A 16,281-nucleotide genomic window follows, 5' to 3' on the forward strand; every position below is an offset into this window, starting at 1 on the left:
TCATTCACATTTGCAATCTGTCTTTTTAGTGAAACCATTGGCCCATTGCAGATAACACTAACAGAGCTACCATTACACTTGAATAATATTGTAGGTTGGGGTTCATATCATGCATGGCCATATTTCGGTTTTTTCTTTCACTACCAGTTGAATGATGTCTCCATTCTAGAGAATTAATGGGATTTCTTGTGCATATGCTTTAGTCCAATCAGTGCAAATATTTCAACACAGCTTAGGCATTTTGGATATACCAAATACATTGTCACTGTCGACCTGAATGATAAAACCAAGCTGAATCTCAAAACAATGACATTGTGATTGTCATCTCATGTTATTCAGGCCTGCAGACAAGTAGTAACCTCACCACCTTTCCTTGGTCCTCCACTCTATAAATAATGCTTCCTAGAAGCCCAAGCACTTCATTCCAGTTTGAAGTATCATACAAATACCCCACAAGCCACTCTCATACATTTCAAGCACTCTAAGATGGCCTCCAGGACCTTCAGCCTTTTATTTTCACTGGTGGTAGCGTCATTTGCCCTTGTCCAAATAGCAATGGCAGGAGACCCAAACATTCTCTCCGACTTCATACTACCAGCCAACCAATCGGCTGTGGATGGTAGCTTCTTCACATTTACTGATATGCGGGTTCTGATCGGGGCACCTGAACCCACAAGCTTCAAGGTTTTGAAAGCAAGCTTGGCTGAATTCCCAGCTCTGAATGGCCAGAGTGTTTCTACTGCTGTGCTTCAATTCCCAGCTGGCTCAGTCAACCCCCCTCACACCCATCCTCGCTCTGCTGAGCTCCTGTTCCTCATTTTTGGTTCACTTCAAGTGGGGTTCGTTGACACAACTAACAAGCTCTATACCCAGACACTTCAAGAAGGTGATATGTTCGTGTTTCCTAAGGGGCTCGTTCACTTCCAGTACAATGTTGATTCAAAGTATTCTGCTTTAGCTGTTTCCAACTTTGGCAGTGCAAACGCTGGAACTGTTTCAGTGCCCAACAGTGTGTTCACCACCGGCATTGATGACAACATCTTGGCTAAGTCCTTCAAAACAGACGTTGCCACCATTCAAGCAATTAAGGCTGGTCTTGCACCCAAGCCCTGAGAATAGAGCTATTCCATCATTGTTCATTTGCTCTTTGGCATGATCTTTTAAAAAATGTCTGCATCATTTAATAAGTCGTTTCTCACATAGGCATCCATGTTTGGAAGAGGATTGACTTGTGAAAATACAAATTGAAGCTCCAAAGGACAATCTTAAATGTAAATTGTTCGACATTAATGAAGTTTGGATAAGCAAATGCAGTCAAATGAAGCAAAATTCCTTGGAGTACACGTATCTGAGATTTTATCTTTTGGTTACTAGAACCAAGAAAAACTATACATAGATTGATATCTGGTGTGTTGGGAATTAACTAATGTACTAATGACTTAAAGAAAAATTGAGAATGATAAAGACAACAGCAATATATGGCAAGAACCGAGAAAAATATTGAAGTTGTAATTTCCCTCAAGGTGTGTAATTTGGGATTAGCCTTCAATCCCGACCAAAAATTAGTTTTTCTGAGTGATAATTGTAAGTCATAAAGCTGAATCGGGCCAACCTTAAATCAGGAAACATAAAAATGCAAAACAACCATGTTAATCATACATTTGAATGCGTTCCCGATATGAAATGATATTCTCGGGAGAAATTCAGAACATGGAAAATGAATGTCCATATATATGCTTTATGAGTTTACAGGTGAATCACAACACATGCTTTACAGTCTCCTCTGCATCGGCTTCGTAAGATTGGAAGTTGAAGCACAATCCTTCCCCGAAAAACTGCCAAGCTTTCTTGCAGGAGCGATGCTGTGGGACAAGAAGCAGAGTTAGACCGTTTTTATGGGTAACTCTCCATTTACATGGACTAGTTTGGATTTATTTGAAGTTTACCAGCGACTTTGCAACGCTTGTTTCTTCATAGCTGCAAGATTTTTCACCTCCGGACTGTTGGAAAGGAGAAAGGAATGGTTAACTGTCTGAAAGAACCCATCTCAACAACTGAAAATCTTGAATTCAAGCACTCAAACATGTCTAAGTACCCAGTGCATCTTGCATGTGGTTTCAACAGGATTCGAACCCATTCACAAATGGGTCCAGCCACATATATCTGCACCATTTAAGACGACAGGACAATTTTTAATCATTTGATTTTATGATATTGTTCTAGATAGTGAGGGCATTCTTTCTTTTTCAAGAAATGCAGGGGTTTTTACAATCAGGTGCCTCAAGTTCTTTTAATGATGGTTTTCACATAGTCAATCCTCTGAGTGTGTCCCCGCATGAGGTGGGTCTTTATAAGTCCTGTAATGATGCCTGAGAACTTACGCTTCAAGTTTGAGGCTCAAGTGCATTCCGCCTAACTGAAGCCAATACATATTTATGGTATAATCAAAATACAGAAATAATTTGATGTAGTTTAATAGAGGAGGAAACTAAAAAAAAGACCATTTTCCTAGAAGATCATAAACACACCAATTCAAAAAGGTCAAGCAGCATGTATGAATCATTTTATGAGAATCACCTGTTAAGACATTCTACTTTGGCCTTCTTCATCAAGTTGCTCTTCAAATTGGAAGTGCCAGGTCCGCCTAAACAACAAATTTAATATACACACTCTTACACAAGTTAGCCTCCATGAGGAACCATTAATTGCATAAATTCAAGTATGGGTCACCAGACTACATTGAACTTTAAAGGAATCATAAGTGAATGGAAGCATACCATAGAAGCATCTTTTATTGCTTGAAGGTGGAACTTTAGTGCAAATCTTAACTTGTCGACTTTGTTTTCCTACAAGAGTTGAAAACTAATTCATAATTGTAAACATGCAGAAACTATTATTATGTAGTATGCTAAGTGAAGAGCATAACTCTTCTAAGACCGTAGAGTGAAATTACTTGGAATCTAATTCAGAAAACAGTAACTGCAGTAATATCAGACAAGAATCCAAAACATCTAATTCATGCTTCATTTCATGACCATAGTTGTAAACTTGCATATCTTAATTTTTTTCTTTTATCAAAAACAAAAGATATATTAATCATGAAAAAGGTACAAGAGACGGATGAGAGGTCCTCCCCACAAAATACAGAATACTGATCAAAGTAAGACTAAACACCTTCACTATTTGAAAAGAACTGTACACAAAGGAAACATTCCCTCAAAACCGGATTCAACGCCTCTCATTGTTATCCACCCCATAGTTGTAAACTTGTACATTTTTTTTATCAGAATAAATCTTAATTGTTTATTGTTTCCCTATTTTTCTAAATCACATATCATATCAGATTATTTAGTGCAATTCTTTTTACTTGTTGAAAATAAATAAAAAATATATACACATGAATACATAACCAATTTTATGAAATGATAGGTGTCAAAGAATGAAAAAAATAGAGACTAACCAATATCATCATTATGTAAACATTCAATGTTGAAACTTTAAAGAACTACAAGATATGATATACTAAATGCATAGATTCATCTGCTATTACATACCATATATGTATATATCATCTGCTAGCACTCCCACATTACCCCCCCAAGTCTAAAGGTAAGAGATGATTACAATCTTTCGGTTTGAAAACAGCCAATTCATAGATTTAACAAAGGACTTATAGGCTCCACCCCTTGCATATTCAATTTACATGAACTTATGGAATCAGTGGATGGTGGATGGGAGACCATCTTTCTCCTTAATTATCTGCTCATTCTGGCTCCAAATTCTTGAATTATGTTTAAATTTTTCATACCTTAAAATGACATCAACATCATCAGCTGGTAACTACCAGATTCATTGCATAAAAGAAAAGAGTAAATCACTAACACAGTAAATATTGTTTCAGGATAGAATGACATAGGTTCGACACTCAAGACTGATTATGTAATTTAATAGCATACTAGAACAGGAATTATTACTATATAAGTAGCTGACTATGAAACCAACACAGTAATGACAAGATGAAGCTATAGGAGATTCTGCAAGTATCTAAAGCTCAAGTAAACATCAGAAAGAAAAGGTCTTTGCCTCAGCAAAGAGGAAAAGAATGCTGCAAATCATATTTCCAACAGAAAACCATATTATGAAGATGGAAAAAAAACAATTCAATTTGTATAACAGAAAGAATGACTTATGCAAATGTTAATTTTTGTCACAGCACAGCTGATTCACATTAACATAGAAAGCATGGGAAAAAATGAATAAGAAGTAAGAACTATGACTGTAATAGGAATATCCAAGAAACACAGGTACCCATAAAGACTCGGCAGCATATAACTTTCATGATTTATATGCCGTCATGCGGAAGAATTAAATGAAAGATTAAAAGCTAACATATTTTTCAGTTCAGATGATAAAGAACTTACTGGCATCTTCCTTCTGGTATAATTGCTTAATTCGATCAAACGATTTCTTCTGAGCCTCATCCCTGTCTTTCAATTTTGCCTGGAAGGAAAGCAACTTATTTTAACTTCTATTCCCTTACAATTTCATAACTGAAACTCCATTCATGGTTGCCCCATCTATTACCAGAAAAGGCCAACACATAAAGAAGACAACAGCCTAAAAAGTGTTGAAAGAAGAAAAAGGATCACCTCATACAGTTTGCTCCATTTAAATGATACTTTCTTCAGTTTCATCCTCTCAACTACAAGATTAGTACTCTTCACACCAAATTCTTTTTCATAAAATTTTTTCCATAATTTATCAGTTACTTCACTCAAATCTCTTTCCTACAGAGAAAAAAACCATCATGATGCACAAGGTCAAGTATCATACAAAAAACAGAACCATGGTGATCAATTTTAAAAGCCATGCAGCTGTCTTACTTCTGTGCACTTCTCAATATGCATCAACTGATCAACTGTACAATGCGGCAGAATATGATCAAGCAGATTAATATCTGTCTCACCAACATCTCCGAGATACCTAACATTATCTATGGCTGTCCTAATACATAAATCAACCAATGAAGGAACTTTCCTCTTTACCATCATATTCATACTCACCCCGGAATGCCTCGTCAACCCTAGTACAAAAGGAGAGATACAATCAAATTTCATAGTTGCATTTGTATAAAAGTAGCATATCTATATCTACATATATATATATATATACACACATACATACACACACACACATATATAGTACAAGAACATACCAAATAGCCTCTGATAAGTACTTCTTCGAATGGATGTACAATGGGTAAATTCACTTGAATTTACACAAAATTAGATGTGATGCCAATGAACATGTCAGAAAAACAAACCAGAGAAGTATTTCTGACACAGATAATTTTCCTGATTACTAATATATAGTAAGAAAAGCATCTCCCACCATTACAAACCATTGTCCAGAGTGCAAAAGCTTAGAAAGAAAAGCATCCCCCCAATGTAAAGGAAATAAACGAAGCTTAACCATCTTAATCCAAATCAATCCGTTACCTAGAAATAGATGAAAGTAAAAGCAAAGAAATTTTAAGTAACATAGCTTCGATTCCTGGGAACCAAAACATATGGAAGACATTCTTCAAATTTTCCTTTCCTTTCCTTTCGCAGCCGCTTCTTAGTGACCAAATAGAGTACATTGAAACCCCAACTGAATCACATTGCCGCTCAAATAGCTTGATCAGATAGAGGACAACAAAAGAAAAAATAAAAAATAAAAAATAAAACCTTAATACCAAATCAATTCAATCAATTCTAGTAAAATTATTTGGCCCGAAATTAAGTTGAATTTTCCGAATTCCTCAAAACCACAACGTTGCCCTTTCTGTTCCTCAGCTTTCTCTCTAACCAAACAGAAGCTAATGAAACAGAGAAAAAAAAAGAAGAAGATAATCTCCAAATTATACACAAACCACAGCAATAAACCAAAAAGGAAAGAACAAAAAGAAAGCCATGAGACATAATCCAAACTCAACCACACAAATCCTCTGATACTTTCCGCAAAAATTACCACCAAAAACACACAAAATAACTCAAGAAAAATTCAATTCAACAATAAGAAGAAAACATATCGCAGATCAGTAACAACTAAATATACAATACCAATTACGGGTGATCTGAGGGAGGATCGTGATTGGAAGCAGAATCGGCGGCGGGAAGATTAGTGACGAAAATCGAAGGATTTGGCTAACATGCGCCGACGGTGACGGTGATGACGACGATGAGGGGATCAGTGTCCTGCAATGAATCTGCCTCTACACAAGACCAACGTGCCCCTGCTCCCCTGCTCATTCATACTATCATATTTTATATATATATATATATATAAGGAAAATGCCTATCTTCTTAATTTTTATTATGATATTTTATTTTTATTTATTTTTATTTTTCTCTGACAACTTACCTTAAAAAAAGAGATAGTCACGCCTAAAATAGAAGTGTCACAATTCTTTAGAAAATTGTTGCCACAAGAAAAAAAAATTATTTAGGGGTCATTAATCTAAGTTGGATTACAATAATCCTGGCACGTCAGTAATAAATAAATAATTTGTATTTAAAAAAAATTATAAAAGTCAATCAAAGATCACTTCTCAGAGATTTTATTTTTCTTTATTTACTTATACATAAAGTTTTTCTTGTTTAATAAAAATTCTAGGATATTTTAATGCTACCTTTTAAAAAAATTATGACTTTAACAACAATTTTCATAATGCCTAAATAATTAATTTAACCATTTAATATGGTTTGATAAAAAATACATTGAATATATTTAATGAAATAATTTAATATTATATTTTAAAATAAAAATCACTTAGATCTCAAATTTTTTTTTATAAACGAATCTTTCATGACTAAGTCCTTATAACTCTCCATTGGAACCAAACATCGGGATACTAGTTGTTACCCGGTAAGTTTAGGATATCATCAATTATAAGATTCGAACTAAGGACCATATGTCATTTGTTGGACCACACTCTACAATGTTCGCTCTGATCAACTCGACTATCCTTATGGGAATCAAGACAACTATTTACTTGGAATTTGGACGTGAATGGTTTATTCTTATTAGTGGCACACTCAAGCATTGATATAATAAGAATGAAAATAGTATAAAAAAAATGGAATAAGGGAATCAAAGTGAATGATAATATCATATATATATATAAAAGAATTTAAATGTTAATGAAATTGAGATTTGATTTCTATCTTAATAAATTTTCAATTCCCATTCTTATTATAAAAACCTATTCCTATTCTTATTCTAAAAACCAATCTGAACATATCAACAAACAAAAAATAAAATTAGTTTCTCCTTTTTCTCTGCTCCATCTTTCCAAACATGGCCTACAATTTAGACTCACTCATCTACTCCTAAATGGAAGCACACAACTTACAAAACAATACTCTCCAATCTAGACTGCATTACCATAGTGCTCTTTCTTCTTGATACAGAGCCAAAACTTGGCTTGAACCATAAAGGTTTTCTTTCACCAGACTCTTATTAGAAACAACCAAAAAAAAATTGCATTTCCATTTGAATTGGTCCAATCACCAATGGCTACAAGAGAAAACCTGCTGATAATACCACCCAAAAATGTAATATATTGTTGCTGGGAAAAAACAGCAGGCCAATCCTCAAAAAATGCTTTCGCAAGATTTGATGAATCCGATCCCAAGCGCTTCAATGAGATATATATCAGCATATCAATTGGAATATCTTTAAAAAATTGACCACAGATTCCTCAGTATTTGAGAAAGGATGAGTAGCTAACATGCAATGCCATCAGCTAACAATGGAGGAATGAATTTGTAACCTTTAAGCATCTGCTCAAAGATATGACCCACTTTGAGCAATTTTTCCTGCAAAATAAGAAAAGAGATCTATGAGATTATCCAGCATAGGAAATGTTCAAAGTGCTAGTTCAAGTTGTAAGCAATGATATGCTCGAGTCTTGTCAAAAGAGTTTGTGCCAAGTTTCTCCTATCTTAACCACCTTCTCAATGTTCTGTACAGATATGGTCCACATATCAAAATGACCAAAAGCGTTATAAGCCTGTTTACCACTAAACAAAGACTTACAAGTGTAAACTGAAGTTGCCATAAGGAATGACCAAAACACAGTAATTTCCCTACCATAATCCACTGTGAAGAATAGTACTCAATACCTCATCAAATGCTGCACCAATCATTTGAAGACCAACAGGAAGACCAGCAGGCCCTCCTTCAACGAATCCACAGGGTAAAACCAATGCAGGCAGCCCAGCCAAGTTCACATTGACCTTATTAAGAATAACATCAGTTATGAGAACAACCAACAATGATAGCTGGTAATGCTTGGAACATAATCTTAGCCAAGTATTCCATACTCCAATGAGATGGTTAATGAGCTGAATGTCTAAAACAACAGACATGAGAAGGCTTTGTTTGAAAAATTCTGACCTTAAAAATTCATAAGCCAACTACAAAGACAGAAAGCTTGAGGACTCATACATGTTATTTAAAAAGGAATTTACATAAGTGACAACACCTTGCTTCGCAAATAAGAGATCTCAATACACTCTTCTTGCATGTTGCAGTGGAAGAATGAAGTATGGAACATTTTTTTTTTTAATTTGATGGGTGAAGAATGATGAATGGAACATAGCTCCTATTAATAATACGTAGAACATTTCTACCAGCTGATAATAGTTGCATGACATGAGACCAGAACTAGCAAACGATAGTCTTATTCTCTTTACAAACATCTACATGCTATACATTTGTATGCTTGCCTCTAAAATGTAGAGAAGAATGTGTATGGTACTTTTTTTTTTGTCAACCTTCTATAAGCTATTACTCTGCTCATCTGATAATGTTTGTAATTATACATTGCAATGTGGACAAGAAAACATGTTCTTTTTTCTTAACCTGCCAATAACTTTTGGTTTAACCACAAAAAACAACTCAGTGTTCCCTTCCATAGTCCCACCAACCATAAAAGTGTATGGACAACACAATCCAAGTCCAACACACTATTTTAGGTCAAGCATTATAAATTCCACGCAACTTTTAGGACTTCAGGGACAGGAGGTCATTCCTGCAACTCAAAGTTTCGGCTACATGTATCTTATACTGCCATGCAACTTTGCTAAAATAAAATACTGGATTGTACTTTTCTTTCCCTTCATTTTAAACCAGTGACAGATGAACACCCAATAAAACTCAATAAATCAAACACCTGATATTGCCTTATCCCAATTATTTTCCAATACAAATCCCACTACCCCACTAGATCTAGTCAATCCTAGGTTAAAGCATGACATTTAAATCTTTTTACTTCTCTTTTTTTTCTTTTTCTTTTTTCCTTTCTCTGTGAGAAGTGGGAGGTTGGCTATCTCTTCCCATTCTAAACCAGCAATAAATAGGCTCAATATAAACCATAGTAAAGAACACTGACTACAGCAGAATGTAAAGTTATCTAGACATGCTTACAGTCATGATGTCCCCTGCATACATTGCCAGTGGATCATTTTTCTTTTCCCCTGTAAATATAGCAAGTAGCTGGTTAATCACTAAAAATTGAAGAATGTTCAACTGCACAAAATAAATAAATAAATAAATAAAAACCAAAAAAATATTATATAAATAAATAAAATTTTAAATTTAAAAAAAATATATATATAAACACACATAAAAATAAGACAAATGTAAAATTCCATACCAATACTATAAGCAGGAGATGGTGCTGCAGGTGAAATTAGGATGTCATTTTCATTCAATGCTGCCTTGAAACTTTTCTGAACCAAGGTCCTCACCTAAAGCACTATAACAATCATAAATTTCTCCTTAAATAAAAGAAGATATTGAAAAGATTATGAATGTTAACAAAACCATACTCAAGCAACAGATAATGAACCACTAAGGTGGTTTTACAGGTTCCATTATTGTGAATTCCACAAATCATTCACAACATACATAACTACCATAAATAGATGGGTAACAGTTATATCAAACTGTGTGGTTCCTTTATTCCTAGTGCCATGAATCAACATTTGATATCTGGAATCATAAATGTGAGAAAATTGCATTCTCTTATATCAATGATACAACTTACAAAGATGAAACTCCTGGCCATCACATCCCTTCATAAATTTATGACAGAAAACATAACATAAATGAAAATATAATCACCATAATTATGTACTACCTGCTGGGCACGCTTGTAATATGCATCATAATAACCGGCTGAAAGGGCATATGTACCCGTTAAAATTCTCATTTTCACCTGAAAAATTTTGAGCAAGTGTTACTTCAAGGCTAATAACCAGTACCAAACCATTTTGGACTCTCCTTTTGAGGCAAAATGATAACCATCCCAGCAACATCTAAGATAGTGTTCTCATCAATCAGATCTTGAAAACCCAAGCAGGATTCATTGCAAAACTGTTGCTGCAGAGCATCAATTAAACATGTTCCATACCTCAGGACCAAATCCTTTAGCTCGGGAATCGCCATATAGAGAATTTAGCCGATCAGCACCAACTTGGCTTCCATACCTAGACAATTAAGTAGGGGAACGAAGTTAAGGTTTATGTGTAGTACTTTTTATTGATTCCAGTAATATTCTATCACAGTTTCTTCTATCCAGTTGTTAATATTTATTCGAACAAGGCACATACACTCCATACTTAAACCCAAAATGTCTACTGCTGGTGTGATAAACAAAATATGTCTATTGTTGCTTGTTAACTTCTAATGGTGGCATTTGGATACACTAGCTATTTTTCATTTTTAAAAATAGAAAATCCTATACAAAATATAAACTCTAATACAAAGAGAAAAAATTTACCTTGTCTTCTTAAAAACACTTTTCCCAATTTTGAAAATTTTAAAAAACTGCTTTCAAGTAAACAAGGCATCTACCTACTTTTTATATAAGAATTCCAACATTTTTTATAAGACTTCTATTTTTAAAAACAAAAAATAGGAAATATATCCAAACATGCACTTATTAATTAAAATAGAACCAACAAGTCTGTCCTAATAAAAACTTAATTAGAAACTACTATTAGTGTTCTCATTGAGTGCACCAACAAAAAGATTCCTCATAAATCACCTGACACCATCATAACGTGATAAGTTGGAAGATGATTCAGATGAAGCCAGAATGTAGTAGGCTGGCAACCCAAGGGAGAAGGAAGGCAATGACACCTGCAAATTAAATATTTGAAATTGGTTTTAAAAAAAAAACATTTAAAAGATATGCACGAACTTTTGAACAGAAACTGATGAAGTTACTAAGTTAGAGCCGGGTGCAACAAAACAAAAATTCATAAGAAAAGAAAAACCTCAGTCACGGTGCACCCTAACTCTTCTAAATGTGAAGCTGCTCCAACGATTGAAGATACCACAGCTTTATCAACACCATCATCAAGTGTTTCACGGATCAGACCAACTCTCAGTCCCTTCAAAGGTTTAGATTCCAGTGAACTTATGGACATGAATTGAGAAGTGTAGTTGGGAACCTCCTGGAAAGCAATTTTCTTAAAAAATTAAAATAAAATCCTTAACTAGAATGCATTGAGATTATGTCTTTTATTTGAGAGTTCAATTTCAAGATACTCAAAATGACTTGTTTTAGTTTAACTATAATCAGTACAGCACCGCACAGAATCATGCATAATAACAAATAAAGAAAGCTTAGATTGTTTACACTATAGAATGCCAAGTTTCAACCAACTATTTTCCCAAGTACTAAAGATGGACAATAGACGCATACCAACAAGTTCAAGTTCCTTTTTTTCCCACTTCAAAGTGACTCTATTTTAGCATATTCCATCCATACCCCAATTTAACATCCCTTAGGTGTCATTAACATAAGACATCACACTTCTAGTCTATCCATTTCTACATATGGAAAGTAAAAAAAATATCACATCATAATCCAAAAATTGTAATAGAAAAAGGGAAAGGGAGGTTTGTGATGATTTTAAAATCTTTTCCACTAGGTAATCTAGTGCCTTATGCATGAAGAAAACCAATTTGGTCATTTGGGGGGTTCAGTAAAATTTAATTGAAGGAGTCAAAATTCCCTGAAATATGAATGCTTAGTAGCATCCTTTACAAGGAATTCTACCATATAGGAAGATTCTAGAAGCACAAGCTGTTGCATAAAATCTCGCTCATATTGAAAGAATCAGTACAGCTAGCCATGAACTTAGCTGTTGCATCAAGTTATTACTTATAAACACATTATCAATAATCAAAACTAGCACAAGACATGTAAATTCCTAACAACTCCTGATTTTCCAAGGAGCATTTTCTGAAGCTCATGTTATAAGAACATAATTTGGTTCAGGCAAGGGTATAGAGTAGGAAACACATGTACATATAAATACGGCTATAAGAAACCTTACATGCTTACTACTTGTAGAATCAAGTCCATCATAACCAGCAATTGCATGAAGAAGAATCCCAGTATCAGCAACTGATGAGCCAAAGCATCCAATGACATCAAGTGATGATGCATATGCCATAAGTCCAAATCTCGACACACGGCCATATGTTGGCTTTAATCCAACAACACCACAAAAAGATGCCGGCTGTCTTACACTTCCACCAGTATCACTTCCCAATGAGACCACACACTGTCTAGCAGAAACAGCTGCAGCCGAGCCCCCTGACGATCCTCCTGGCACCCTAGACACATCCCAAGGGTTTGCAGTCACCTACAAATGAACAAATGCATCACCTGAGCTAACCAACTCTAGTTACCAAAGGGAAACTTCAGAACCTAACATTCAAAATCTGAATCTTATGAGTCTTACCAGACCACACACACACAAGGTTACCAACATTCCAAAACTTTCAAGACAGCATGTGATGATGACTTGAAACTCTAATCCAATAGGAACCAAGGAAGCAAGTTATATGGATGATAACATTAGCAATCAAACTTGGACAGCTGAGAATTGAAACTCATTTAGTTGAGAAATGGGCAATCCATCAAGTGATTGTTCAGGTAGGAAAATTAGCTTTAAAAGATACTTAAGATTAATATAGCTTCAAGACAGCCTTTTTAAAAGTATTTGTGCAGTAGTACTTTAAGCTTCTTATTCAATTAAAATCTCTGTTTATTTCCTTCTGCTGAGTCCTAACAGGTAGAGAAATGGTGTGTTTAGAATGCAGTTCACTGTTGTTTGAGAGATGAGGGAAGGGACTGAATGGTTTGGTGTGGAGTCTAAGTCTTTTGAAATTTCCATTGAGGAGGTTAATGGCTGTTTGCAAGGGAAAATCGTGGAGAGAGGCAGAGGTTTCTCTAACTGGATCAGATTTGGGGAGTTTAGCTTGTCACGCCTGCTAGAAAGGGTGGAGTTGTGTTGTCGGGAGGAAAAAGGGTTCTTAGGTCCTTCGGAGTGAGAGGAAGGGGGGAAAAGTTTCAGGTTGCAGTGTTGTAGCAATAATGCTGGTAGATTTATTCAAGCATAGTGTTCTCTGTGGAGGCAAAGAAATTTGTTCTGGTCTTCAGGGTGGTGCACAGTAGTTGTTAAGCTTCAAAGCCTTGGGGTGGTCCCTCCCTCCCAAGGATCGAGGGGAGGTGCTAGTTGGGAGTTGCAGCTGGTAGGGGGGAGCAAGGCAGTTGCTCCTGTGGTGGATTGTTATGCAGACAGACCCAGAAGGTTTTAGGTGAGGTGGGGGAGGCTATCCGCCATCCGGATTCAAGTAGAAGAAAGGGAGGTTCTCTCAAGGGTGCGGTCCTTAAAGTTTTGTTTAGTGGGCAGGTGGGGGGAACTTGGTGACCCAGTTCCTGACCTGAATGCTTTAAAGGAGTGGGTTCTTCAGAACTAGCAGTTGAGAGGAGTGCTCTTCAGAATTAGCAGTGGTGTCCCATATTCAATCCTTTTTCTTCTTTTTCCTTTTTCTTTATTAAGCATTTTCCATTTTTCAAAGCAGTAGTTCTGATTTTTTCAATCAAATTGAAGACCGTGTATGAAACCACATTGAAATGAAAAGAAATTTGCTGTAAAAGAGATAAACCAAAGGCAACTAACCTGAAAAGCAGAGCCTTCAGTGGTACTTCCCATACCAAATTCATCCAAATTCGTCTTCCCAACAACAATTCCTCCACAATCTTTCACTCTCTTCACTGCGGTTGCATCGAACGGCGGCCGGTAATTTTCCAAAATCCTCGACCCACCGGTCGATGGCATGTCCGCCGTGCAAATATTATCCTTAACTCCGACGAAAACTCCAGCCAAGGGTCCCAATTCTTCGTTCCTGGCAATCTTCGCATCAATCTCCTCGGCTTCTCTCAGAACAGTCTCGGAGACGCTAATGAAGCTGTTGATTTGTGGCTCGGTTAGTCGGAGCCGATTCAGGGAGAGTTGAGCGAGTTCGACGGCGGTGGTGCGGCGGTTGATGAGGTTGTCGCGGATGGTGAGGATTTGGGACTGGGGCGGCGAAGAAGGCGGGTCGGTGGAGGCTAGGGTTTGGGGTTGGGAGAGGAAGAGAGGCGTGGAGGAGTGGAAACGGCGCCGTTTTGGAGGGAAGTGGCGACATTGTCGGAGGAGGAAGCGAGGGTTTTGGACTGTTGACAGCATTTGAAAGAGATGATGGAAAGAGGATGGCTGGCGACTGAGAGTGTGAAAAGGTCAGATTTTTCAAAACGTTGGGTTGACGCTCGACGACGTCGTATTGACAATACCACATCAAGTTTAGCAAGCTACAAGTGTATCACATAACGGTTAAATTTTTAGAAAATATACATATTTAGGGAAAATAAAATTATGGAAAATATAATGAAAATAAAAATGATGAAAAACATTCAAATAACAATCATAAAGTTATTAATGTTGTCAATATATCTATTCATTTGAATCTTTTCTATATTTATTTTTAGGAGAATTACTAAATACGATGAGTCGAACAAATTTATCCTTAAATCTGCTTTCTCTATTATCTATAAATAATTTTGAAATTGTTGATAATATGAAATTCATACATGATGATAAGTACAATTGATCAATAATATAATCTCATGTCATAGAAAATTATTTCACTTTTGAACAATAATCGACTGTTGAATAAAGTTTTATTTATAAAAGTTAAAGATAAAAGATAATTTTAGTATTTACACTTTGAAATGATAAGTTCAATTGAATGTTAGAATTGTCATAAAAATAATTTAATAAACTATGCATTATTAATTTAGTTTGTTATTTTGTATTAATTATAAATTATTTTATATTGTCATATTAATATGATATATTTAATAAATTTATCATTTTTTTTACTCCTTTAGTAAAGTGAGGTTGAATGAAATATATATATATATATAAGAAATTAAATTATTTGAAATACACTCATAACACTCATAATTAAATTTAAAGAAAAATTGAGATTTTTAAGAAAATCTAGTAAAAAAAAAAGAATCAATATCTCGAAAATAAAAACCACATCATAAGGTTATTATGTCATTTTATATATGTAACATATAATTAAAAGTTTTATTAGCCTAATGTATAAATATTCAATCATATAAAACACACAATTATTTAATGGAATAACACGTAACTATTTCTGGGGTAATATAGCATGTGAAAAAATTAAACAAAAATAAATTAAATTATGTTGTAATATATTGTAACGTTAGTATATATTTGGATTGTAAGTATAATGTATTTATGTCATATTTATATTTCATTACAAAAGTAATAATTTTAAAAATGCTTATTCATACCCTATTGGTATTAACACGTCATTATCAGTATATTAACATCATTCACCCATCACATTGAAATTATTTAATAATTTTTGTATTAAAAAAAAACCACGAACCTCATGAATTCAAATTAGTATTTTATTTGGTTTCAAAAGTAATTTATAATACAAGTATGTTATAAAATATAATATGGTCATACAAAACTATCACTTTTATATATAAAAAAAAAAATTTAATTTTCCTAATTAAGTTTTATTGTAATGTAAGTATATTTATATTATAATTATTATATATTTTTATCGTACCTGTATTTTATAATCAAAGTAATAATTTTAGAGATCACTTTTTATACCTCATTAATATTTAACATATCATATATATTAACATCATCTACTTGATGTATTGAGGAAAAAAAGACCAAAGAAACTATATATGAAAATTAAGAAAAAACATTATACAAAGGAAAAAAATATAGAAAAAACTTAAGTGTTTTAAATACTTTGAATTTTAAAAGCTTTTAGTTGAAGAACATTTTTAGTATTTAAGCCTATTATTATCCTTCTTAAGAGTTATCAAAA

General features: G+C 34.5%; 3 protein-coding genes across 6 annotated transcripts; 1 reads left to right on the forward strand and 2 right to left on the reverse strand.

Annotated features, from left to right (window-relative positions):
• The first annotated feature begins 246 nt into the window (after positions 1 to 246).
• Positions 247 to 1,403, forward strand: LOC100242091 (putative germin-like protein 9-2). Its single transcript, XM_002278134.4, has one exon. It carries the CDS (start codon positions 487 to 489, stop codon positions 1,111 to 1,113), a length of 627 nt encoding a protein of 208 aa, XP_002278170.1. The 5' UTR covers positions 247 to 486; the 3' UTR covers positions 1,114 to 1,403.
• Positions 1,404 to 1,598: 195 nt separating this feature from the next.
• On the reverse strand, positions 1,599 to 6,319 carry LOC100252279 (uncharacterized). Of its 4 annotated transcripts, none has more exons than XR_009467028.1 (9): positions 6,105 to 6,310; positions 4,884 to 5,652; positions 4,650 to 4,787; positions 4,422 to 4,500; positions 2,778 to 2,846; positions 2,578 to 2,644; positions 2,382 to 2,416; positions 1,947 to 2,000; positions 1,712 to 1,862 (listed from the first exon to the last, which is right to left on the reverse strand). XR_009467028.1 is itself a non-coding variant. In XM_002282491.5 (8 exons), the coding sequence occupies exons 2-8, from the start codon at positions 5,055 to 5,057 to the stop codon at positions 1,772 to 1,774; spliced, it is 672 nt and encodes a 223-aa protein (XP_002282527.1). In that variant the 5' UTR covers positions 5,058 to 5,083; positions 6,105 to 6,319; the 3' UTR covers positions 1,599 to 1,771. The 4 variants fall into 4 exon arrangements, 2 of the variants coding, with proteins under 2 accessions (XP_002282527.1, XP_019079366.1); XR_009467027.1 differs by lacking the exon at positions 2,382 to 2,416 and adding an exon at positions 2,096 to 2,163 and having other exon boundaries at positions 1,780 to 1,862; XM_002282491.5 differs by lacking the exon at positions 2,382 to 2,416 and having other exon boundaries at positions 1,599 to 1,862; positions 4,884 to 5,083; positions 6,105 to 6,319.
• Positions 6,320 to 7,468: 1,149 nt separating this feature from the next.
• Positions 7,469 to 14,613, reverse strand: GATA (Glutamyl-tRNA(Gln) amidotransferase subunit A, chloroplastic/mitochondrial). The gene is made up of 10 exons (NM_001397920.1): positions 14,034 to 14,613; positions 12,399 to 12,710; positions 11,331 to 11,510; positions 11,099 to 11,193; positions 10,463 to 10,538; positions 10,190 to 10,267; positions 9,704 to 9,797; positions 9,475 to 9,524; positions 8,169 to 8,282; positions 7,469 to 7,862 (listed from the first exon to the last, which is right to left on the reverse strand). Exons 1-10 carry the CDS (start codon positions 14,580 to 14,582, stop codon positions 7,770 to 7,772), a joined length of 1,641 nt encoding a protein of 546 aa, NP_001384849.1. The 5' UTR covers positions 14,583 to 14,613; the 3' UTR covers positions 7,469 to 7,769.
• Positions 14,614 to 16,281: the final 1,668 nt, after the last annotated feature.

The sequence above is a fragment of the Vitis vinifera genome, chromosome 12, assembly GCF_030704535.1.
Source record: "Vitis vinifera cultivar Pinot Noir 40024 chromosome 12, ASM3070453v1".
Lineage (NCBI taxonomy): Eukaryota > Viridiplantae > Streptophyta > Magnoliopsida > Vitales > Vitaceae > Vitis > Vitis vinifera.